This window comes from Heptranchias perlo, chromosome 15 (genome assembly GCF_035084215.1).
Source record: "Heptranchias perlo isolate sHepPer1 chromosome 15, sHepPer1.hap1, whole genome shotgun sequence".
In the NCBI taxonomy this organism is placed as follows: Eukaryota; Metazoa; Chordata; class Chondrichthyes; order Hexanchiformes; family Hexanchidae; genus Heptranchias; species Heptranchias perlo.
The window spans coordinates 31,529,892-31,555,965 of record NC_090339.1 but is presented as its reverse complement, the minus strand read 5'-3'; the positions used below and the strand labels follow the sequence as shown (position 1 = coordinate 31,555,965).

The 26,074-nt window shown below is 41.1% G+C and overlaps 1 protein-coding gene across 1 annotated transcript; it reads left to right on the top strand.

The window, feature by feature from the left end:
- Positions 1-1,585: 1,585 nt before the first annotated feature.
- On the top strand, positions 1,586-14,673 carry si:ch73-335m24.2 (protein eva-1 homolog C). Its single transcript, XM_067996726.1, has 7 exons — positions 1,586-1,688; positions 2,011-2,210; positions 2,895-3,018; positions 6,424-6,576; positions 9,545-9,688; positions 9,778-9,849; positions 12,207-14,673. The coding sequence occupies exons 1-7, from the start codon at positions 1,586-1,588 to the stop codon at positions 12,572-12,574; spliced, it is 1,164 nt and encodes a 387-aa protein (XP_067852827.1). The 3' UTR covers positions 12,575-14,673.
- Positions 14,674-26,074: the final 11,401 nt, after the last annotated feature.

Genomic DNA, 26,074 nt, shown 5'->3' with positions numbered 1-26,074 from the left:
AAAACTCAGATCGGCAGATTGGTGAGGTCTGTCATGCAGATTGAAGGATGTGGAATTTAGTAGTGCGCAATCTTTATTCAATGTTTTAACATAACTCATCAGTTTGTAAACATAGGGACGGGAGCTGCATCTGTGTTTTGCATGTGCGATGTCTGATCTCTGTTCAGACTCTGTGCAGACAGCAGACTGTTAGTTTCAGTAAATAACAGGTACCAGCTACCTTTAAGAGATTTCTAAGAGACTGCCTGCCTTTAAGAGATTGGGGCACCCTCTGCTGGTGGAAAGTGCAAATTGCATTGAATCCTCGTATCAATGCTGATTTGGAACGCTGCTTGAAGGTAAGTCCTCAGGCCTCATAAAAGTCTCGTCCTGCCTGAGCAGGGGCCATTGGGCGTGGGATAATAGCAGATCGCGCTACCCACACCCAATAATAGTCCCTCTCCAATTTTTCCATCATAGTTTTGTATTTTAAAGGTCATAATTTATCATTCTTGTTGTGTTAAGTAAAAGTAGTTTCAATACTGGAAAAACAGGTCCATCAGTAGCTAAAAGGAAAAGATTGATTGTTTTGGGTGGAGACCTTTAATTAGAACTGATGATATTCTACTGAGGAATCACATTTGAAACATTAAACTGTTGTTTCTCTTTCATATGTCATCTCACCTGCCGTCCATTTCCAACATTTTCTGCTTTTATTTCAGATTTGCTGAATTCATGGTCTTATGTTTTGGGTTGGCCTGTTCAGTGTTTAAGTAAAAGTAATATAATGTACAAGAATGTTGTAAATCAGTAAGAGTATTTTTTTAAGGAAAAATCTCTCTACTTGCAGTTAACTTTATTATAACTATAGGCGACAACAACTTGCATTTAAATAACACTGCTTAGGTAAAAGAACGTCTCAGAGCACTTTATAAGGGGAGAGTTGAACACAGAGAAGGAATGGAATTTGTGAAGAAGGCAAGGCTGAAAAGGCAGGTTTTATGATCGAGGGATGGAGAGAATTTCAGATGGAAGAGGCACAGTGGTTGACATGTGAGTCTCTGATGGGAATCAAGCAGTAATCTGGATTCAGAGGAGCAGAGGGAGTGAGCTGCGATGCATGGTTAGAGAAGATCCTCAAGTAGGGTGGGGAAAGACCAAGGAGCAAATTGAAAACCTGGAAGGGGATCCTTTGTTGGGGACAGGGAGTCTGTGGACCTTGGTGAGGATGGGGTTGGTGGGTGTGTGGGACTTTGTGACGGAGACAATTCAGGTTGCAAAGTTCTAGTCTAGCTGAAGTTTTTGAAGGGTGGAGGCAGGAAAAATGGCAAGTAGAACATTTGAGAAATTGATCCTCAAGGCAATGAAGGTAGGGATTTTTGTTTCAACAGTTGGGGAGGGGGGAAGTGGGGAACGGGTAAGTTAAGTGGGCTATGCTCTGGAGGTGAAAAGAAGCATTTTTTGGTGATGGGCTGGATGGAATTAAAAGCTTGCTCAGCTCAGGCTCAGCTCAGTTTGTCACCAATAGGTTCAACCTGTGTGGGCATTCATAAAGGTTGATGGAGTCGAAGCCAGAGACATGTAGGTGCTGGAGAGAACTGGCACAATGGCTTCATCTTTGCCAATAATGAGCTGTAAGAAATCTCAACTTGTTCAGGACTTAATGGCAGTTGGAGATGGAGCCCAAGAGTTAATGGTGGTGGCAGACAGTAGGATGTCACCAATGTACATTTGGAAAGTAAATAAGAGGGACCAAGGATGGAGCTTTGTGGCACAATGAAGGTGGCCATGTGGGCGTGGGAGTAGAAATCATTTGATGAGATGCTTTGACTGCACTGGGTGCAGTCAACACAAGGTACACTTGGGTGAAGTTCGGGTAAGCAAAGCTTAAACTGGGTTACTGACAGGAATGAGTTATATTATGATGCGGACTGATTGTGTTAAATAAAGGTGTTTTACGACATGCTTATTTCACAGATTCAAGGATTGGACATTCTCCCGGTCCTTCAGTAATCTGTTTTCATTATCTAGGCTACCTTCTGAAGATTCTGCGGAACCACACGGTACATGCTTGCGATGGGGAGCGGCTCTCAGTAAGCTGTCCACCTCAGACATCCATTAGCATTCTGTCTGCCTTCTATGGACGTCGCGTTCCCAGTGAACATCTCTGTCCCAGTACAAGAAACATTTCAGCTGAAAGCACCAACTGTGCCGCCCTCACTGCTATACCGGTGGGTGATGTAACTTTCATCCAGGTTGAAAATGCAAGTTAATTATTTAAAAACAAATCACATGAAGCTGAGAAGATCGGCCCTGGGCTGGCTGTATTTTTGGGGAGCACTCTTGTTCCTTCTGGCTCCACAAAAACATGTAGAGTATCCTTTAACCTTTTCTTTAGTAAAGCCCTTGGCCTTTAGTGCCATTTCTCATCAAGGCAACGAGATCACATATATATGGACCAGTTGGTACCTGGGCAAAAACTCATAATATCAGGCAGCAAGGTGCCCATTTAGTAATGTCAATACGTGTTTATTAAATAATGTCTTATATGAACTGATATTGTTTCAGCAATGTTTAGCCAGTACTATGCACAGAAACCTCTGGTGCATAAGTTTTGCTATAAGGGGTATTACATTAAAAAAGATTTTGTTATGCATTGGCTCAACTGTATCAACTTGCTGAGAAATCACAATATATGCAGAATACCACAAGGGGTTCCAGGCATATACTGTACCAGGGAAATGCGTAGAAAGAAATGTTTCAGTAACGTGGCCTGCTTCAGGTGGGACCTTTCTGGGAAAAAGAGAAATTAAGAAAATGCTATTTACAGCACTCTTATTGGCAGCTTAGTGCATCGTGATCAGATTTGTTTCCCCATGTCCCTTGGATAGTAAATACTATTTGTCCTTTTACAGAAAGTATATGATGAATGTCAAGACCAGCGCTCCTGCCAGCTTTCAGTCAACAGTCGGGTTTTTGGACTTGATCCCTGTCCTGAGACCAACAAATATCTGATTGTTTCATTTAAATGCAAACCTGGTAAGTACAAAACCAATCCATGGGTTTTAAAAAGGAGCACAAATCTCTCTGATTTCACACAACTCCATTCCAACTCCTGGTGCCATATTTACAATGTGTACGTGAGAGGCAGAGAAGTTAGTTTACAAAAATTACTGCTGTCATAAATTAAAATAATAGCAAGCACATGGATTGAGATTGCACATTAGAGAAAGTCTAGATATCAGAAATCTAGATATCTCTGAATATCAGAGTCCTAATTTCAAGTGCTATTATCCCTATTCCTATTCTAAGAATGTCCCTAGTCAGTTTCCCACTCTAAGAATGTCCCTAGTCAGTTTAATTTACTATACTTACACACCTGGAATTTCTGCAGGGGTTCTCCCAATCACCCAACGTAACTTTGGTGGAGGATCATTGGAAACCCTGGAGAAATGGCATAAATGGAAATTCTACCCCATTATGTTTTCATCCAGTAAAAAAGCCTCCAGAGCTCCCCACAAATCTATCCTTGGCCTCCTCCTCTTCCTTATCTACATGCTGCTCCTTAGCAACAGCATCCGGAGGCGAGGATTAGTTTTTCCATGTGCATCGATGACACCCAGGTCTACCTCTCCACCACCTCTCTTGACCCTTCGACTGCCTCTGTCCAGTCAGACTGCTTGTTTAATATCAAGTCTTGGGTGAGCCATAACTTTCTTCATCTCAACATTGGGAAAAACAAAGCCATCGCTTTCGGGCCCTGCCACAAACTTTGGTCCTTTGCCTCTGACTCCATTCCCCTCCCCACTGCTGACTCAGGTTGACCCAGATTGTTTACAACTTTGGTACCCTGTTCAAACCTGAGCTGAACTTTAAATCCCACATCTTATCAATCACCAAGACCACTTCCTTCCACCTGTATAACATTGTCTGCCTCTGCCCCTACCTCCGCCATCTGCTGCTGTGAAAACCTTTTATATATGACATTGTCTCCTCAATTCTTGACTACTCTAACGCTGTCCTTTCTGGCCTCCCATCCTCCACCAATCATGTCAATGGAATTGAAGATCCACTCTACCAGATTACTGCCCAGGCAGTGCAGAAAATGTACCCCATCCTGTCCTCACTGATTTATATTGGTTCCTGTCTCCATCCTCTCTCCGTGGCCCCGCTCTACCCTAATTCTGTGATCTCCTTCAGCTCTATATCCTTCCCAAACACTTCATTTCTCCGATTCTGGCCTTCTGCACATCCTCCCCTCCATTCACCCAGCCATTGATGACAGAATCTTTAGTCATCTCAGCTCTACTCTTTGGAACTCCCTCCATAAATCCATTCAACATTTTTCCACCTTTTCAAAACCCCCCTCTTTATCCAAGCATTTAGTCACACTTCCTAGCCTCTCCCTTCCTGGATCAATATCCGTTTTAATATCCTAATTATTGGCAGCTCTCAAAAAATTAGATCATTTTCCCAGTTGACCTCAATTTATCTTCCATGTCAATTTACATGTTGGAAGATACTACTGTCTGCTTCAACTAAGGTCAGCCGGTTTTCTTAGGGTTGTAATTATTCTAATTTAAATTTTAATGTTTGGATAACATTGTTTATATTTCATTTGTTTCTTTCGCTCTCTCTGAAGTGTCTCACCACAGTCATACCTAGTCATATCTAGCGCAAAGTAAGATGGTAGTGGTTGTTGGAGGCCAATCATCTCAGCCCCAGGACATTGCTGCAGGAGTTCCTCAAGGCAGTGTCCTAGGCCCAACCATCTTCAGCTGCTTCATCAATGACCTTCCCTCCAACATAAAGTCAGAAATGGGGATGTTCGCTGATGATTGCACAGTGTTCAGTTCCATTCGCAACCCCTCAAATAATGAAGCAGTCCGAGCCCGCATGCAGCAAGACCTGGACAACATCCAGGCTTGGGCTCATAAGTGGCAAGTAACATTCGCGCCAGATAAGTGCCAGGCAATGACCATCTCCAACAAGAGAGAGTCTAACCACCTCCCCTTGACATTCAACGGCATTACCATCGCCGAATCCCCCACCATCAACATCCTGGGGGTCACCGTTGACCAGAAACTTAACTGGACCAGCCATATAAATACTGTGGCTACGAGAGCAGGTCAGAGGCTGGGTATTCTGCACCGAGTGACTCACCTCCTGACTCCCCAAAGCCTTTCCACCATCTACAAGGCACAAGTCAGGAGTGTGATGGAATACTCTCCACTTGCCTGGATGAGTGCAGCTCCAACACACTCAAGAAGCTCGACACCATCCAAGATAAAGCAGCCCGCTTGATTGGCACCCCATGCACCACCCTAAACATTCACTCCCTTCACCACCGGCGCACTGTGGCTGCAGTGTGTACCATCCACAGGATGCACTGCAGCAACTCGCCAAGGCTTCTTCGACAGCACCTCCCAAACCCGCGACCTCTACCACCTAGAAGGACAAGAGCAGCAGGCACATGGGAACAACACCACCTGCACGTTCCCCTCCAAGTCACACACCATCCCGACTTGGAAATATATCGCCGTTCCTTCATCGTCGCTGGGTCAAAATCCTGGAACTCCCTTCCTAACAGCACAGTGGGAGAACCATCACCACACGGAGTGCAGCGGTTCAAGAAGGCGGCTCACCACCACCTTCTCAAGGGCAATTAGGGATGGGCAATAAATGCCAGCCTCGCCAGCGACGCCCACATCCCATGAACGAATAAAAAAAAACAATCACTCAGGTAGTGAGAGATGAAATTCAATAGCTCCCTCATCACCTCTTCCAGTTCCAAGCTTTCTATAACATAAGGATATATGAAGAAACTATGGAATAAGAAAAAGCAATTTGGTGGTCAAACCCACTTCTTTCACAGACTATCCAAAATCTACCCTCTCCTGGAATCTACTTAACCCATTTAATCTCTTGAGGAACTGTTCTGTGTAGACATTCCTTGATTTCTGAACATATCAAGCAAAATTAGAATATTCCTTCACATACACTTCTCATTATTCAATGCTGGCTTGCTACCCTTAACAGACAATATTCCTTCCCCAGCCTTAGCAACAGAAGAATAATTCTGTCCCTTGGAGAATTTGTTCATTTCGGTCTATAGCCTCCAATGCTGTTCCGAGCCCAGATGTGCAATGCCCTTTGGAAAGAATTACTCAACTCAGCATCAATTACTTTGACTAAGAGTCCATTCCACATATTCCCATTTATTTGTGGAAAATAGTTTCTTGAAGAGAATTTGAAACTGCATCTGTTAAATTATTATTCAGTTGACAGTGCAGATCTTTTAAGATTCACAAAATTATTTCAGTGCACCTATCAGTCAGATTCCCACCACCTCTGCCACTCTGATAAGAATTAACTTACATTGCTTACAGAATATTTTAGGATCTATAATGTTATTGTGCTCATTTTAAAGTGTCTATGTTACAGATGGACACAAAAACAAAGTTGTGTGTGAGAATGAGAAACTACAACTCCAGTGTAAAAACCAAACTATCCTTGTCATTTACGCTGCAAGTTTTGGACGATCGCTCCATGGGAATATGGAATGCCCCTCACTGAACAGCACTACTCCAGATATCGGTGAGTCTATAGCCAGGGGTTTCAAATTTGTTGAGTGTTTCCAGCAATTTCTGTTTTTGTTTCAGATTTCCTGCATCTGCAGTATTTTGGTTTTTATTTCATTCCTGTTGTCGCACAAGCAAACATTAGTGAGAATAATCATCAGGAGCAAGAATCCCTGTGTTTTTTTCCCCCTCTCCTTAGCCTTACTGCCACCATTGCTGAGATCAGCTATCTCAGCACAAACTGGGTATCAACCCTTCTGGTCCATGTACCTTAGTGGTACACCAGGTGATGTATTTACTCACTGAGTCATTGGAGAGCTCACTATTTTTCATTTAGATTTAGTCATAAATCATAGTTGTTATTAACTGGCAATTGTTTTTAAACCCATAACAGTAATTATGCAGGGTTTTTTTACTCAGTCTACAATTTTTTTTATTATCCCATATCACAGCTGTTGTCAGGAGACAAATGTCAGGAGGACTACAGCACAGAAACAGGCCATTCGGCCCAATTGGTCTATGCCAGCATTTATATTCCACATGAGCCTAATCAGGCTAGAACAAAACAAATGTTAAATTAAATGGAGGGTTTCATTGATAAATGGTGAAATATTGCGATAATTTCAAAAATGTTAAAGGCTCGGCATGTGTGAATTAGGACAGTATTTTGTGAAACTGAGAGAGCTGTTTAGAACTCATCATTGCCAGTGAGATAGTCTGCTTATTCTGTATCACAAGATCGATCCGGATAAAGGAAACCATTCAGTCCATCACATATGTCCCCCTTCAATCATAGCAGCTAGCTATTTCTCAAATGATTACCTCCATTACCGTACCTAGTCTATTCAAAGTGTTCATCACTCTTTGTGTGAAGAAGGGCATCCTGAAATCAGCCCTAAGTTTGCCTTTTGTTAGTCTGAACCTGTGTCCCTTTGTCCTGCTGTCATGGTTTAATTTGAAGGAGTGTTCTGGATTTACCTTTTTTATACTGTTTTATATTTTATAAATGTTTATTAGGTCCCTCGAAAATGACTCTTTTAAAGGCTGAAACGTCCAAGTCCATGCTGAATCAATTAATCTGAGGCAGGATGGCAGTATTGGTACAATAATAGCCTCAATATCCCAGGCTAGGGAATGGCAAAAAAATCCTTGCTTGTTCCTGATTATTATCCATTGTCCGATGCTGCAAAGTGTTCGTGTGTGGATGTTGGTTGAGGATGGTGTGACAAAAGTGAAGCATTTTTGTCTTTCTTTTAGCTTGGCATTGATTCCGTTAATTCAGTCACAGTACATAAGGAATTAAAAAGTAGCTTCACTCACAGAAATCATGGTCCAACTTAAATCAATACAATGTTTCAATGATGAGGCAGCTGTCTCCAGGCAGTTTGCTTGAGGAAGAAGCCAAGCCATATAATTCAAACACAAACCGTGCTGTTCAATTTGTTCAGATATGTGTATGATTAACAGCCCCTTCTCAATTCAGCAGAGTTGTGTAAATTTACAGAGCCCTGATAACTGTTTCAGTGGTGCTTTTCAGATCAATGAATGTTATCTGAAGCTTTCAAAGGCATCTTGGACTTCTGAATAGCTCTAGTTATGGCACTGGATAGAACCAGTAACTAACGCAATCTAGAGAATGGTTTTCTTATTGTTATCCTATACAAGCAATCAAACTTACCTAGATAGCAGGGCAAGCATAAACACTCTTAAGAACACAGGAAATGAGGGTTCATTTATGAGAGTAGTTTGAAACACTAAAGACAAAAATATCTAGAGTAAATAATCCCAAAATGTCACAGATGCGTTCAGAATTGGATCTCCCCATACCCCACAGTGAAATAACCTGCCAATTGCTATACAAAATTGTGTACAAAATTATGAGGGGCACAGATAGGATGGATACTAAGGAGCTTTTTCCCTTCGTTGAGGGTTCTATAACAAGGGGACATAGATTCAAGGTAAAAGGCGGGAGGTTTAGAGGGGATTTGAGAAAGAACTTTTTCACCCAGAGGGTGGTTGGAGTCTGGAACTCACTGTCTGAAAGGGTTGTGGAGGAAGGAACCCTCACAACATTCAAGAAGCATTTGGATGAGCACTTGAAATGCCATAGCATACAAGGCTACGGACCAAATGCTGGAATATGGGATTAGAGTAGACAGGGCTGATGGCCGGCGTGGACACGATGGGCCGAAGGGCCTCTATCCGTGCTGTATAACTCTATGACTCTATGACTCTATGACTCTAAAACCCTGGTTAGACCGCACCTGGAGTACTATGAGCAGTTCTGGGCACCACACCTTCGGAAGGACATATTGGCCTTGGAGGGAGTGCAGCGTAGGTTTACTAGAATGATACCCGGACTTCAAGGATTAAGTTATGAGGAGAGATTACACAAATTGGGGTTGTATTCTGTAGAGTTTAGAAGGTTAAGGGTGATCTGATCGAAGTTTATAAGATATTAAGGGGAACAGATAGGGTGGATGGAGAGAAACTATTTCCGCTGGTTGGGGATTCTAGGAGTAGGGGGCACAGTCTAAAAATTAGAGCCAGACCTTTCAGGAGCGAGATTAGAAAACATTTCTACACACAAAGGGTTGTAGAAGTTTGGAACTCTCTTCCGCAAACGGCAATTGATACTAGCTCAATTGCTAAATTTAAATCTGAGATAGATAGCTTTTTGGCAACCAAAGGTATTAAGGGATATGGGCCAAAGGCAGGTATATGGAGTTAGATCACAGATCAGCCATGATCTTATCAAATGGCAGAGCAGGCACGAGGGTCTGAATGGCCTACTCCTGTTCCTATGTTCCTATGTTCAATGCTCAGAGTCTAAGATTCACACATGAAGAATAGTTTTGGGTAAGTAGTGGAGTATGGTTAGCCCTGTGGAATGTCATGGGAGGAGAACAGGAGAGGAGGGGAGATGAGAAATTGTTAAAAAGAATAGATGACGCAATGCTTTGATTAACTTCTGTTCCTCTCAGAGTGCTTATCACCTACGGCTTTAAGACAAATGTCATCGAGGTGCCATGGCAAACCTAATTGTTCGATCATTGCCAGTGTTCTGAGTTTTGGTGATCCCTGTTTCCCTGGAGTCCGCAAACAACTCAAAGTATCATACACATGTGGTAAGAAAATCACAGACTGATAAATAATATTGGTAATACAGAAAAAAATATTACCAATTAGCATAATTATTTGTATTTTAAAATTTCAGTTCCAAAAAAACTGTTTGAAGAGGCTGGTCAAGGAGCAGTAAAGCCCTTCTTAATATCGGATTATACTCACGGTGAGAATTCTAACATTTGTCTTTGTTTATGCAATTGAATAAAATAAATCCTTTGTAAGTTATTTGGTTAGTGAAAAAACATTGGTTCTACATTATAGTATCTATTTTTCAATAGTTTTGTTACACTTTGAAGAGTTCATCTAACAACAAATAGTTCTTGTCACAAGTCATTGGTCACATCTCCAAAAAAGAGGAAACATTTAAAATTTGCATCAAATACCATTGATAGTGCTGAAAGCCACTTGTAATTGAGCCATACAGGGAGTCATTTAAATCTTTTGTGGGGTGAGAAACCGATGATAGTGAATCGGCAGCCCATTTTAAACCTTACCCCATTTTCTTTTCCAAATGGAAAACCCATTTTTCGCCCACCAATAAAAGTTAAAATTCATCCCACTGATCCAAAGGTCCCAGGTTCGACTTCCCAGACTAACTGATCTTACACTAGACAACAGAAAAGATGCTACAATTGACCTCTGTGTCCCTGGAATTCGGAGGGGAAAATTTGGCCAGGGTTCTCAAACCAGATTGCAGTCCAATTGCTACAAAGTGCGAATGTGTAGATATTGGGTGAGGACAGGATTGAGCTCAACTGTGATGCCTTTCCTTTAAGGTTGAATAGCCTGCAATACTCACTGTCTAGGATCACATGAAGACTGGCCAATTGAGCAAAGAACTGGAGGGATGTTGGTGCTTTTATAACATACCCCAGTAAGGAGCCAATGTCCTCAGAAGGGGAGTGGGGAAAATTGGAAAAATTAAACAAATTATACCAAGAAACTTGTGTACAGATAATTTCTGCAGGTGGCATTTTCACAGCCCTTCAACATCCACTGCAGAATAAGCACTGGATGAGATACTAGAGGGCAGATAGTGCCCATAGAACTGTACCCCGGCAAGAAGCAGCACCTTCACGAGACGAGGGGATAAAAAAAGAAAATAAAGACCAAAATAGGCAATCTTTAAGTTAGGCAAGAATACATAGAATGTACAACACAGAAACAGGCCATTCGGCCCAACAGGTTCATGCCGGTGTTTATGCTTCACATGAGCCTCCTCCCACCCTTCTTTAACTAACCCCATCAAGAATAACCACAAGAAACAAATGTAATAGTTGATTAGGAATATAACCTTCAAACATACTGTGTTGGGAAATTTTAAAATGAGTTTGTTTTAGAAGAACACAACAAATATTTGCTGATGAGATCTGCAGGAATTGGAAATGATGTTCCAATTCTATAAAACCATTGCCTTCAAAATTACCCTGTGTGAACATTAGGGCACAAATACTTACAATGTCCATACACAATTCATTTGTCTGCTACATTAAAGGACGAATTAACCCATTTATTTTAAACCACTTGACACTGTATACAAACATGCTAATCTAACGTTTGCAGAGCATAATACCAAGTCCATGCATATTATTTTCTGTATTTTCAGCCTAAAATTGGTTGAGACTCACTCTCTATAGAACCCATTGTACAGTATAATACTGAACAGTAGAGATAGTCAGTTTTGAAAGCACTCTCAGTTAGTTTGTACTTATTTGCTGCAGGTGGCTGGTATAATGGCCCAAGAATCTCCATGCTTTACGCCAAAGATGTCACGATTGTTAGCAGTTCTCTGGCCACTCTTGCCCACATTAGGGGTATGTTTCTCTGCGCTGAAAATATGCCTCTAATAATGCTTTAAAATGAAAAAGACTAAACACATTCTGTAAGTGGTATCATTTGTCAGCAATTTGAGAATGACCCATTTTCCACTAACTTGCTAACATTCCTCTTATTTTCACCTATACTTTGTTCTATTGTCTCCCAGTCATTGATAATAATCCCAATTGTTTTAACACAGCCTCATTAAAGGTGAATATAGATTTGTCTCTGTATAAAAGGTAATGTTTGAAGAAACTAACTTGATTGTAATTTGAATAGGTCAGTTTTTTTGGGATAATTTCAGGATTTACTGTATCATTTGAATTCCCACTTTCAAGATCTCAGTAACAGATCAGGGCTATGGTAATAATGACTGAAAATGACAGTTTTATGCTTCACCCTTTCCAAGTAATGTCGCCACCTTTGGCCAAATCTAAAACTGGACAAAGAGCAGGATAGAGGTGGAGCAGTGGTTCGAATCCTGGCTTGATTTTTAATATTTTCTTTGTTCTTGAGGCAAATTCATTGAAAACCTTAATATCTAACATCTCTACATTGTATGTGAGAAAATGAACAGATTTTTGGTCTCTGATTTACATTTCAGAAATTTTCAGTAAGGCCATTCAAAAACTAGATGGGTGGCAACTTTGTTTCCAGATTGTATAAAAAGGTTTGATTATTACCTACTCTGTTTCACCTCAGGTCTCCCAGAGAAAGTAGCCCTGTTCTTCGTGTCTGGCGTGTGTTCTGGCTTAGTATTCATCCTCTGTGCTTTTGGATTTCATGTGCTGGTGAAACAAGACATTAGGAAACTCCGTAGCGAGGCAGAAGACAACCAAGAAAGTGAAAATGGGCTTACCAAGATTTCAGACGATGAGGATGATGCCTCCTCTGATGCCTCATTTCGACGGTTGACCAGACAGTACAGGACCTCAGACAATATCTTCAGCCCAGAGGTGGCAGCTGTGATGGTCGACAGAGTAGAGCAAAAAGAACAAGGGGACAAGGAAATGTGGCTGAATAAGGAGTCCAGCCCCTATGCAATCCAGAACCTGAATCAGCATCCATGATGAAGGGTCAGAGTAACAAATGTTAATAGAGAGCTGCGAGGTACAGAGTTGAGGGATAAAGATGACATCAGCTTGATGAGTAATGCTTGAGTGTTTTATATAGAGGATATGGCTTGTGTAATGACAGTATATGGAAAATACAACACTGAGTCAAACCCAAACAATGGTCCCACTTCCTGCAGGTCCAGTGTGAATGCACCAAAAAAAAGCATATAGAAACAATGAAATGATTTACACAATGAAGAGCTGCCGACCAATGTGTTGCCTTTTCTAATAAAACTATAAGGAGACACTGGGTTGCCCCAGTGTCATCAAACAAAACAAACAAAAGTGCCCCCTTTTTAGAGGGGCACAACTAATAAAGAACTAAACCATAAAATAAAGGAAACTTATAAAATTAAATAATATCATCACCCACGTCCAGTACACACTCGTGTTGCCCAGCGGATGTGGAAGGCCTCAAGCGTACCAGCGAACTGCGCCTGCTCCTTCTCCAAGGCCACCCAGGCATGGTGTTGCCCTTTTCTGCTATGTCAGTATTTTTGCTTTCTTCACTTATCCATGCAGCAATTTTTTCTATCACTTCTTACTCTTCTTTGTACTGTTCCATTTATTCTTTTGGTATTTGTCCTGTCTTCCTCTCCAATATCTATTTCTCTCACTTTCTACTCCCACAGTTCCCATAGTTGAAGTAATTATACTTTACAAAAGTTTATTCCAAATATAAAACTCCCATTACTCGCCCATAACCCACCAGATTTTTCCAAATGTTCCACTTCACTCGTAAATCCCTACTGGCTCTCGCTCTCACTTTCACGGACTGGGAAACAGTGCAATCCAATCTGTAAGGAACTTTCAGCTAGGAGGAAGCTGTGATATCCCTACCTGCCAATGGTGTTGTCTAACACTTGTTAGAACAAAAGCTGCAACCAGCTAAGATTTAGAGAGGTTGAAACGGGGCAGGAGGGAGATTGAGTTGGTGCAAAATGTAGAGGTGAATTGGGCCATATTCCCACAGAAATTAAGTTTTCCTTTTCTTCCTTATGTTTGGGCATCCAATTCCCATAAAACGAGAATTTCCACAGAAACTAAACATTTTCCATGTAGCATTATGTGAGACAGCATGCAAGAAGCTAACATTTTTCACATTAGTCTTTAAATATAACAAGTTTTGCACAGTGCGCAGACCTGTAAACTACTGAAGAATTAAAAATACTACAGATCCTGTTGTGTGTTGCTGTGCAGCTTTACTACCCATGTTTGCATCAGAAAATGTCCGACATCAAACTAGGAAACTCCTGCTAGAATGTATAAATGTCAGGTTTCAGTTATACGGTAGGTTATGCAAAGTTGAAATCACTTTTAGCAATGCAAAATATGTAGTATAACACAGGAAATAGTACAGCATCATGTGATCTTTGATGTTGCTGTTCATCGCGTCATTTTAAACTGTTCAGATTACTGGCATAATTCTGTTTGAGGGAACTATTTTATATATGGCCTGAATGAATGTCATGGGATATTAATGCACAAATGCTTAATGGATTCTTCTGAGATTTTTCTCTCTGCTATTTTAATTGCGGTGTTAACTTTGTTAAAATAGCGGAAAAGAATTTAGACGAATGTCTATCACCTGTACGTTAATAGTCTCCAGATAAGGAAATAAAATGAGCACAATTACCCCACCTGGTGGTTATTGTGAATGGAGCAGTTTCACTTTTCTGTATTATGATTGGGGAAATCACTTAAGTTTCAAGAACAGGCTCCATTAAAGGGATACTTGACTAAATCTGGTGTATAGAGATGCCTGGATCCTGAGATTTCTATGTCTGTAAAGAATTTACTTCAACGGAATGGCTTCTGTAATGGACCTAGAACATTACACCATTGACAGTTAAAAATGGTCTGGTTTGGTTGGCAAAATCCTCGTTCTAGCACTTGTGATGCAAACAAGTGTCAGTTACCACCTTTTAAAAGTAATTGTGACGTCTGGTTCATGTAATTAGTGAAAGTGTATTGCTCAAAATGCACCTTCAAATTACATAGTCATCAGTGTATTCTAAAGATTATATTATAGTTCAATCACACACTTCCTTCTTGATAATAGTTTCATTAATATTCACAATTTGTTATTTATGCAGATGCATTCAGAAAACTCACAAATTTTTTAATACTGATTTTAATAGTTGTATTTTCGTGTCATCTTTCTCCTTTCAATTTTCTCCCATCCTCTCCTGAAGAAATTTTTAATATACATACACAAATCATTACATAGTTTGCTAGTCTATTTTATATCGAACAGAAATGATGAGTTTGAGATAACCCACAGCTTCTCGGGGCTGAATCAGCCCCATAATCTCTAGAAGATGTGGGTTATCTCAAACTCATCATAATGGAGTGTCAAAACTTGCACTCCATTATGAGGCATTTGAGATAACCCACCTATCTCAAAGATTTCCTGAGGTTTGAAAGCTGGCTACATTTCTCACTGCAACAGGCATGTATGTGTCCAATAGCCATGCTGCTTTATGTTGGGCTTAGTGTACTCTATGCTTGGATTGGAATCAGTATTTAAAAACACAAACCTTTTTTTTTAAGACTGAAACTGAATATTTTCCAAGTTTCGCTAACATATGGTTAGAAATACTTTAGAGGATTACAGTCTCTGCATTGTTAGTATCTTACAAGACTTCCATGATGCAGAAAATCCTCAACCAAGAGAGTCAAGCGATAATGCAACACAGACCTAAAATATCAAACTTGAGTTTTATCAAAGCACTAATACACACAAGATGTCTGATGCAGAAATACTTGCAGCCTGTACATTGCAATGGAATTTCCGTTCATGAACACTACAATATAGTGCCACATGTAACACACTGCATGCCATTTCCTTTATTAAATAGTCACCATCCTGAGGGTGAAGTAGTTTCATATTACAAGCTTGGCTTAATTGGTAGCACTTTTGTCTGAGTTAGAAAATTGTGGGTTCAATTCTGACTACAGAACTTGTGCACATAAAACTCAGCTGATATTTCAGTGCAGTATTTAGGGAGTGCTGCATTACCTGCCCTTTGGATGAAGTATTGAAACCAAAGCCTTGCCTACCCATTCTGGTGGACCTCACAGAGCCCTTGGCAATATAGAAATGTCCAACATTCATCTCTCAACCAAAACAAATTAACTGGTCATTCACCTTACTGCTGTTTGTAGTATCTTGCTGTGTATTTGTCTACATACCAACAGTGAGTGTAATTTGTGCGATGTGCTTAGAGATGTTTCTCAGAAATGTTATAAGCTGCGATTTAAATGCACCTCTTTCTTTTAAATGATGCAAATCTGTGTGAGTTATTGCTTAGTCTACTTGTTTGGTCAGTGTTGAACAAGGTCTGGCTTCTCAAACCTAGAATGCAAGCTTCATCCCAAAAATAATTTTGATGGTGCTTCACCATATGTCACTTGTGGTGCTTCAGTTTGAAGGAGAGTTTGGCATGCTCTAGAGCCAAACCGGATCCTGGATTTACCTGTGGTAGGTCCATCAGCTGAGGAAGTGCAATTCTTCCCTGTTTGGTGGGTGTCATGGGTCTTGGCTGAAGTCCTGGAGAGATGGGGCTGGATGATTGAGTTGGTTCATCACGCTATTGCAATTCAGATCACATTTGAAGTCCTGCAGTCTTTTCTTGGGGTCGTTGTCATAGAGATTTCTTGCTTCAGTGGATTACATGGACTCCTTCAAAGATCGACAATCATAAATGAATAATAAGGATGATGGACACTCATTCTATGGTTCTCTATTATGCAGCTTCTTTGCATACTTCCATTTCTAAAGTAACAAAGTGTAATGGCAGTTGCATATCCTTGTCGTTTTTATCATTGAGAAACTACTGTACAATGACAGGCCAAGACCCATAATGCACAGCATTATCAAGGTTGAGCAGAGGAGAAGGAAGCAAGTTGTTTTAAGCGATTACCTGATGCAAAATTTGGGTTTTAAAAGCTTGTACATTGTAAAACCAACACTGATGCAGGTAAAGAGTTCCACAGCTTTGAGACGACAGTATGAAGTCTGGATTATGGCATTTATGGTCAGAACCAATCATTCTCAGTTGGTGAAAGATCCATTTGATGCCTTCAGATTTTTTAAAAATTAAAAAAACAGATGGTCCAAATGTAGATTTAATGATTCATTCTTAATCAAAAATTCAGACTAAGCATAAAAACTTTATATAAATTAGTTCTAGGTTATCTAAATTCAATTGTATAGGCATATTTTTGAGAGAATTATATACAACAGATTTAATTTCCATCAGGAGTGAAAAAAATAAAAAGCAATTTTTTTCAAAACACAAAAAGGTCAACTAACTGCTTTAGGTATCAGTTCAAGTGATTTGTTGCATCAATTACTTTCTTCCAGTCAGAAACCAACATTTTCACTGCCTCCACAATGTTTCATTACAGAATTCAAGTACTTGAGCAGCAAATACTTCACACAGTAAATGTAGACATTGTCAGGATTTGTGTGTAGGACATTGTGGCATCACTTATCCTACACATCATGAAGTTTTGACTCAGCTGTGTTCCAATATTTTTCATTTGCCACCATCTTTGAAATTCCATTAGTAATTCTAACATCCTATTTTGATTCTGTATGGCAAAACCGCAATAGAAGGAACTGAATTATACATAGAATGAATGGGCTTTAATCCAAAAATGAAGAAAAATCATATTCACTGTTTGGTAAAATTTAATTGTATTGTAATTTTTCCTCTCCCAACAGAAACTGGATAAATGCTATAAATATGACAAAAGATTTTACTTCTAGTATATTATGAAGGATAATCATTGCTATGAATACTCCATAGTACAATTAACATTTATGTATCTTAATTGTGTGTCATTAGTTACAGGCTTTACAGAGTAGAATTTAATTTGCAAGGAAAACCATAAATTTGAACTGCCCCAGATTTCAGCAGCACAGGTAATTATTCTAAGATAATATATTCTGTATGAAGCATCACTGGGATGAGGTCTGTCCTAGTAGGAGTTATTTCACTCAGCATAGCCATCTAGGAGCTCTGTTTTATTAAATTCTGATTATTTGTCTTTAAAAAATTGCTTTTCACACTTAATTTTGCTATTGCTTTTGAATTGCATCCTCATGTGTAATAAGAGCTTGGACCATAAACCCCCATCCTACCAAAGATCTTACCACACCTTGTTCCTTCTCTCTCCTTAGATGAGAGTCTTGTGGAGCAGAGAAAATTAAAAGGCTCTTCTGCATAATGCCAGTTTGCTGTCATCTAAACAAGGAAACTCATGCTGATTACGACTCTCTTCAAATTTAGGTTTCCTTAAGCTGACGTAAGGGGCACGATTTTCAATTGGAGCCGGGAACCCAGCCCATCTTTAGAGATTGACAGGCTGGTTTCCTGTACGCACTGAAAGGAGCTACAAATCAGAGACGGGGTGGGAGGGAGAGAGAGATCATTGGCCCTGGAAAAAAATCGGAGGTGGGGGGACAGGGATGACATTGGGGGGTCCAGCCGGCATCGGAGAGCGGGGGGGGTGGAGTTTAGCCAGCATTGGAGATTGAGGGGTGGGGGGCGGGCGGAGGGTCAGCCAGCATCAGAGATTGGGGGTGACCCAGCATCGGGGCAGGAGAGGGTCATCTGACTGTGGGGGTCCTGTCGGCCAGGTGAGCTTTATGAGCCTGGATGAAGCACTCCTGATCCTCTGGGCCCACAAGCAGTGCAATAAAGGCACTCACCTCATGGATCCGGCCATTCCTGCCTGCTTTCACCTGACATGAATCAGAAGCGATATAAATTAAAATTTTCCAATACACAAAATATTAATTACCTCAAGTATTTTAATGAGGTACATTGCCCTTTTAAGTATCAGCCTGCCGGCTTTAAGTGGAAGCAGGACTTCCTGGTGTCTGTTGTGCACACACATACAAACCTGCCTGGGTTAAACCCAAAAGTGGGCAAGTTTGAGCCGGGATGCGGTCCCGCTCCAAAAACTTATTATTTTAACCTCCCACCCGCCCCCAACCCACCTGTTCTTGGAGGTTAAAATTACTCCCTATATGTCTGTGTGTATGTGGACATTCTTGTCTATTTACATAGAATTTACAGCAGAAGAAACAGGCCATTCAGCCCAACTGGTCTATGCAGGAGTTTGTGCTCCACACGAGCCTCCTCCCATCCTACTTCGTCTAACCCTATCAGCATATCCTTCTATTCCTTTTTTCCTCATGTGTTTATCTAGCTTCCCCTTAAATGCATCTATGCTAGTCACCTCACCACTCTCTGGATTAAAAAGTTGCTCCTGAATTCCCTATTGGATTTATTAGTGACTATCTTATATTTATGGCCCCTAGTTCTGGTCTCCTCCACAAGTGGAAACATCTTCTCTTTGTCTACCCTATTGAACCCCTTCACAATTTTAAAGAATTTTATTAGGTCACCTCTCAGCCTTCTCTTTTCGAGAGAAAACAGCCCCTTCCTACATTGATAAATGTTGCAGCTAACACCAGAACCATTACAGAGTGCGTCATTTCTGTTTTGCAGTATTAATTAGGAAGGTGGCAGGTTTATCCCAGATTTGTTAATTTTGATGTGATGAGTTTTAATGAATTTTGGAATGTTAATGTAAGAAGCGACTGAAATTAGCCCAAATAAGGAGTGAAATAAATGAAAATCCAGAACTGACTGGAATAAATGAACCGGAATTTCTTTGGGGTGGAAAAAAAGAGCAGCTACCTACACATAACATCCCAGATGGGTACATTGGCCTAGTATTTCTGGGGCTGGGTGGCATCTCAAGAAGTTGTCATTTGTGAAAGTAAATTCAATCAATTGTGGGCTAGCACCAGATATTACCCATGAAGCTGTGGGCATTAAAAACCCAACTGGTTCACTAATGTCCATCAGAGCATTGGGACCTTGCCATCCCGATCAGGTGGCCTATACCTGACTCCGGTCCCATACCATGTGATTGACTCTTAATGCCCCTCAGGTCAACCAAGGAGGGGCAGTAAATTCGGCCTTACCAGTGTCGCCCATATCCCCAGAACAAGAATAAAGAAAAGATTGAATCCTCATTATTGATTTGTCATTAATGTTAATAATGGTTCCTTTGTTCTAGAAGCTTCTTAATTGTGTGTTAGCCATCAATTTGTTCTGAATTTCCTTAGAACTGCACTCGAGATGGAGAATATTTCATGGATCATTTGTGTATCTGGGGACGATGGAAACCGAACACAGAGAAAGGAGAAAGCTGCTCCAACTGTGAGCAGCAACGTGACTAACGTCCTGACCTGTGCTGTGTCTACTTGCATTTATATAGTGCCTTTAACTTGGTAAAATGCCCCAAAGTGCTTCACAAGAGCGTTATGAAACAAAAATTTGGCACCGAGCCACATAAGGAGATATTAGGACAGGTGACCAAAAGCTTGGTCAAAGAGGTAGGTTTTAAGCAACGTCTTAAAAGAGGTGAGAAAGGTAGAGAGGTTTAGAGAGGGAATGCCAGAACTTAGGGGCTAGGCAGTTGAAGGCACAGCTTCCAAAGGTGGAGCGATGAAAATCGGGGATGTGCAAGAGGCCAGAATTGGAGCAGCGCAGAGATCTCGGAGGGTTGTAGGGCTGGAGGAGATTACAGAGATAGGGAGGGGCGAGGCCATGGAAGGATTTGAAAACAAGGATGAGAATTTTAAAATCGAGGCCTTGCCGGACTGGGAGCCAATGTAGGTCAGCGAACATAGGGGATGATGAATGAGCAAGACTTAGTGCGAGTTAGGATATAGGCAGCAAAGCGCAGATACAAAACAAGGTGAATCTGTTAAACTCTGCTATACAGAAACTCTTACTACATGACTTTCAAAATGTGAAGGTACTGGGAACATAATAGTCAGTTGTAGCAAGTATCAATTAAAAAAATAGTAAAATGTCCAACGTACAGGTTTGGCTCAGATAATGATTCTGAGGTTCCCAGGTATGCCTCACTGATGGGTCTGTAATTCCCAGGTATAACCCTAATGGGTCTGTAGTTTCAGATGTGATTCTCTAATGGGTCTGTAGTTTCAGGTGTGACTGTCTAATGGGTCTGTAGTTTCAGGTGCGACTCTCTAATGGGTCTGTAGTTTCAGGTGTGACTGTCTAATGGGTCTTAGTTTCAGGTGTGACTCTCTAATGGGTCTGTAGTTTCAGGTGTGACTGTCTAATGGGTCTGTAGTTTCAGGTGTGATTCTAATGGGTCTGTAGTTTCAGGTGTGACTCTCTAATGGGTCTGTAGTTTCAGGTGTGACTGTCTAATGGGTCTGTAGTTTCAGGTGTGACTCTCTAATGGGTCTGTAGTTTCAGGTGTGATTGTCTAATGGGTCTTAGTTTCAGGTGTGACTCTCTAATGGGTCTTAGTTTCAGGTGTGATTGTCTAATGGGTCTGTAGTTTCAGGTGTGACTGTCTAATGGGTCTGTAGTTTCAGGCATGACTCTCTATTGGGTCTGTAATTTCAGGTGTGATTCTCTACTGGGTCTGTAGTTTCAGGTGTGATTCTCTAATGGGTCTGTAGTTTCAGGTGTGACTCTCTAATGGGTCTGTAGTTTCAGGTGTGATTCTCTAATGGGTCTGTAGTTTCAGGTGTGACCGTCTAATGGGTCTTAGTTTCAGGTGTGATTGTCCAAAGGGTCTTAGTTTCAGGTGTGATTGTCTAATGGATCTTAGTTTCAGGTGTGATTGTCTAATGGGTCTTAGTTTCAGGTGTGATTGTCTAATGGGTCTGTAGTTTCAGGTGTGAACGTCTAATGGGTCTTAGTTTCAGGTGTGATTGTCTAATGGGTCTTAGTTTCAGGTGTGAACGTCTAATGGGTCTGTAGTTTCAGGTGTGATTGTCTAATGGGTCTTAGTTTCAGGTGTGATTGTCTAATGGGTCTGTAGTTTCAGTTGTGACTGTCGAATGGGGCTGTAGTTTCAGTTGTGACCGTCTAATGGGTCTGTAATTCCCAGGTGTGACTCTAATGGGTCTGTGGTTTCAGGTGTAACTTTAATGGATCTGTACTTCAGGTTGGACTCTCCAACGGGTCTGTGGTTTCAGGTGTAATTCTAATGGGTCTGTAGTTTCAGGTGTGAATCTCTAATGGGTCTGTAGTTTCAGGTGTGGCTCTCTAATGGGTCTGTAGTTTCAGGTGTGACTCTCTAATGGGTCTGTAGTTTCAGATTGGACTCTCTAATGGGTCTGTGGTTTCAGGTGTGACTCTCTAATGGGTCTGTAATTTCAGATTGGACTCTCTAATGGGTCTGTAGTTTCAGGTGTGATTCTCTAATGGGTCTGTAGTTTCAGGTGTGACTCTCTAATGGGTCTGTAGTTTCAGGTGTGACTCTCTAATAGGTCTGTAGTTTCAGGTGTGACTCTCTCATGGGTCTGTAGTTTCAGGTTGGACTCTCTAATGGGTCTGTAGTTTCAGGTGTGACTCTACTTTCCCAGGTTCCCAAAATGGCAATTAAACTCTGAGCTCAGGGCGTATTAATTTACAGCAATTAAACTTAATGGCCTTAAAAGGACTGGACAGCCCCAAATAATACATTGTATGTTGTATGGTATACTGCTTTTGTCCTCACAAATCAGCTCAATATCTAACTTAGCAACAAATGGGAAATCTGCTTGTATATATGTATTTTTTTTAACAATAAATTGTAAAAAGTTAATTTTGCCTGTTTATTGGTTCTGTTGTCCAGAAACATGACTGACTTTCCTTTCACCGTAATGCTGTCACAAAGTCTTTCTTGGTTTTGCTCAAATGCCTTGTTTCCTGTGTGCACCCCATTGTCCAACAAGGGCCAACCTTGCCATGATCCTGCCCACCGATTCCTGGATCTCATCACTTGGGAGATCATAGAAAGGTTACAGCACGGAAGGAGGCCATTTGGCCCATCGAGTCCACGCAGGCTTTATGCAAGAGCAATCCAGCTAGTCCCACTCCCCTGCCCCATCCCCGTAGGCCTGCAAATTTTTTTCTTTCAAGTACTTATCCAGTTCCCTTTTGAAGGCCATGATTGAATCTGCCTCCACCACCCCCTCGGGCAGTGCATTCCAGGTCCTAACCACTCACTGCGTAAAAAAGTTTTTCCTCATGTCACCTTTGGCTCTGATGGAGCCAAAAGGAGCTTTAGACCGTTGTCCATGTTCCAAGGGACTGATCTGTGAACCCAAAGGGTAGGTGATTCTACATCTGGGATTTGTTTGGACTGTGTATGGAGAGAATATGTCGGCTGTGACTCAGTGGGTAGCACTCTTGCCTCTGAGTCAGTAGGTCATGGGTTCAAGTTCCACCCCAGAGACTTGAGCACATAATCCAGGCTGACACTCCCAGTGCAGCACGAAGGGAGTGCTACACTGTTGGAGATGCTGTCTTTCGGATGAGACATTAAACCGAGGCTCCATCTGCCCTCTCAGGTGGACGTAAAAGATCCCATGGCACTATTTTGAAAAAGAGCGCGGGGGGTGGGGGGGGCTCACCTCAGTGTCCTGGCCAATATTTATCCCTCAACTAACATCACAAAAACAGATTATCTAGTCATTTATCACATTGCTGTTTATGGGATCTTGCTGTGCACAAATTCATGGTTGTGTTTCCTACATTACAACAGTGATGACACGTGCTTCATTGGCTGTAAAGCGCTTTGGGGCGTCCTGAGGTTATAAAAGGTGCTATATAAATGCAAGTTCTTTCCTTCTCTTACATTCTGCAGATTCGACTTAGCACTCTTTTGGAGCGCAGATTAAAATAAATAATTGCAAATACACAACTGGCCAATCAACATCTGTAAAGAGAAATGGCAGGTGTTGGATGTGGTCCAGGGGTTCCATAAAAAATCTACACCCAGAACTTTCAGATACTGATGGGCCTGTGTATTTCCAGCACTTTCTGTTATTACTGTTTTAGTGTAGCCTTTGTCTTTTGGGGGGGAAGAAACAGTTCCACCACAGCTAAAATGAAAGCTCATTGATATCTGAAGTTTGTAGGTGAATGGAGGAAACATCAGCCTCTAGCTCCCCATGAAGGGAATTCCGCAGGTTTTGTTATCATCATCTGTCTGACCCAAGGCTATTGAAACGTTGTTTGGTTTCAGATGGGGAGCTTGTTGTCAGTTGGGGAAAGGGGCTGCTAAGGTTTCTCAAACACTGCTACAAGCCCATTTGTCACTCTGCAACTCATTTTGTTGAAATTACAAAAAAGTGCATTTTAAAAAAAGAATTGCTTAAAGGTCACCATCACATTCCGCAGACTGAGCTTATAGCATCTCCTACCTTGTAAGTATATCCTCCGACTTACCCTAAACAGCACTATGGGGAAGGTGTGATATACTTAAAAGTCTTGTGTCTAAAGAAAGAAAGAACCTGAGAGCAATGAGATAAATGATCAGATAATCTGGGGTTTTTTTCTTGATGGTTGAGGGATAAATATTAGCCAGGACATCTTCTTCAAATAGTGCTGTGGGATTTTTTACATCCACCTGAGAGGGCAGACGGGGTCTCGGTTTTAATCTTACCTGAAAATCGGCACCTCTGACAGTGCAGCACTCCCTCAGTCAGCCTGGATTATGTGCTCAAGTCTAGAATGGGACTTGAATCCACAACTTTCTAACTCGAAGGCAAGAATGGTGCCCACTGAGCCACGGCTGACACTTTGCTTAGCCGTCACACCCCAGATATCCCACTTGGTTGCTGATACAATTTTAAGGTGATTATTTTATTTATACATTAGGTCATATTCCTGCTTATATTGTTTACAAAATGGCTTTCACCATGAATGAAAATTCATAAGCAATATAATTACAAATGCCATTTTTATTTAATTAATTTGATTAACCAGCTCTTAACCAGTTACTAATAAAATCTCAGTCTCATTAATCACTTGGAGAAACAGTAAAACTATGGTCCAGTTGGCAGAAGTTGCTTGTTTAGCTTAAGTAGATCTAACAACTTTTTATTATTTTTTACCTGGGTCGGATTATAACTTTTACACCCTTAATGTGTTGAGTTATCCGTCAGTAATCAGAATACTTGAGACAAGAAATTAACGCTACAGCATTTTCATGAACCCAACTCCAAACCATGGCTTTTCACAGAGCCATATGCTGGGTTCAGGATAGCAGTGCCATCGAAGTGTATTGTAGTGACAATTTCAAAAGGGGAGCCCACAGATGTGCCTTTCGTTTGCATCTGTTCAAAGTCCACTAATAAACTTAAAACCTTTTGTTTGCCTCATCCATCATCAGCTTCCCTGTTATGTAACCTATCCAAGAATTTAACACTAATCAAAGGCTTCAGCTTGGTTCTGATTTGTACATTATCCAGCAATAAAACCGTCCTGTCTCCAAGTATAAGATGTGCTTCTGACAACTGCATTGAGCTGCCAACATATCACGTTGCTTTTCCTAATGAAAGTATTATTTTGTGTGTGTGTAACGGTTGCATTAATCAATAAAAGGGAAACCTTCAGTTGTGACTTTAAGCGATACCCTGGTGTTTTATTCATAGAATTACATAGAATGCACAGCACAGAAACAAGCCATTCGGCCCAACAGGTCTATGCTGGTGTTTATGCTCCACATGAGCCTCCTCCTTCCCTATTTCATTTCATCCGGTCAACATATCCTTCTATTCCTTTCTCACTCATGTACTTATCTAGCTTCCCTTTAAATGCATCTATACTATTCACCTCAACCACACGATGTGGTAGCGAGTTCCACATTCTCACCACTCTCTGGGTAAACAAGTTTCTCCCAGAGGTTTCAATGACGTATTACATAGGGACATTAGGAACAGGAGTAGGCCCTTGATACCCTTATCTAACAAAAATCTATCTATTTCAGCTTTAGTTGTCCTAGCATCCACAGCCTTTTGGGGGCGACAGTTTCCAGATTTCTACTACTACTCAATAGCCTAGCTCTAATTTTAAGATTTTTCAAACACTGTTTCATCAAGGTGAGGCCCCTTTAACTGGATGGGTCAAACTGTGACATCACAGGGCAAGCCTCACCCTCACACTGCATCACAGTGAGATCAGACATCACAATCAGTTTGTAAACTGGGTCAATTTGAGTCAGAAGGCTGCACAACCAGTTTAAGTGAAGGAAAGGGAGCTGCATTGACTGATGTATCTGGAGTGAATGGGGTCGGGTTGAAGACCTGAACAGATTCACTTTGTGAAGCAAATACAAACAATGAAAACATCATCATGCAGCTGATTAGACAGAAGGCTGTGGACATTGAAAGGTTTGTCTCAACGTGTTTATCTTGTAACATAATTTGTGAAAGTCGTAACAAGCAATATGAACAGTTCAACAGACCCAGTAATATTGATGTGCAGTCAGGTGGAATAGCTGAATTTGTTGTCACAAAAAATCTTCCATGGCTTTGCTCATAGGTAGTCTGGGGCCTGGAGCCTGGTTACTGTTGGTTACTGAGCCCCACTCTCAGGTCCCTCGCTGTTATTC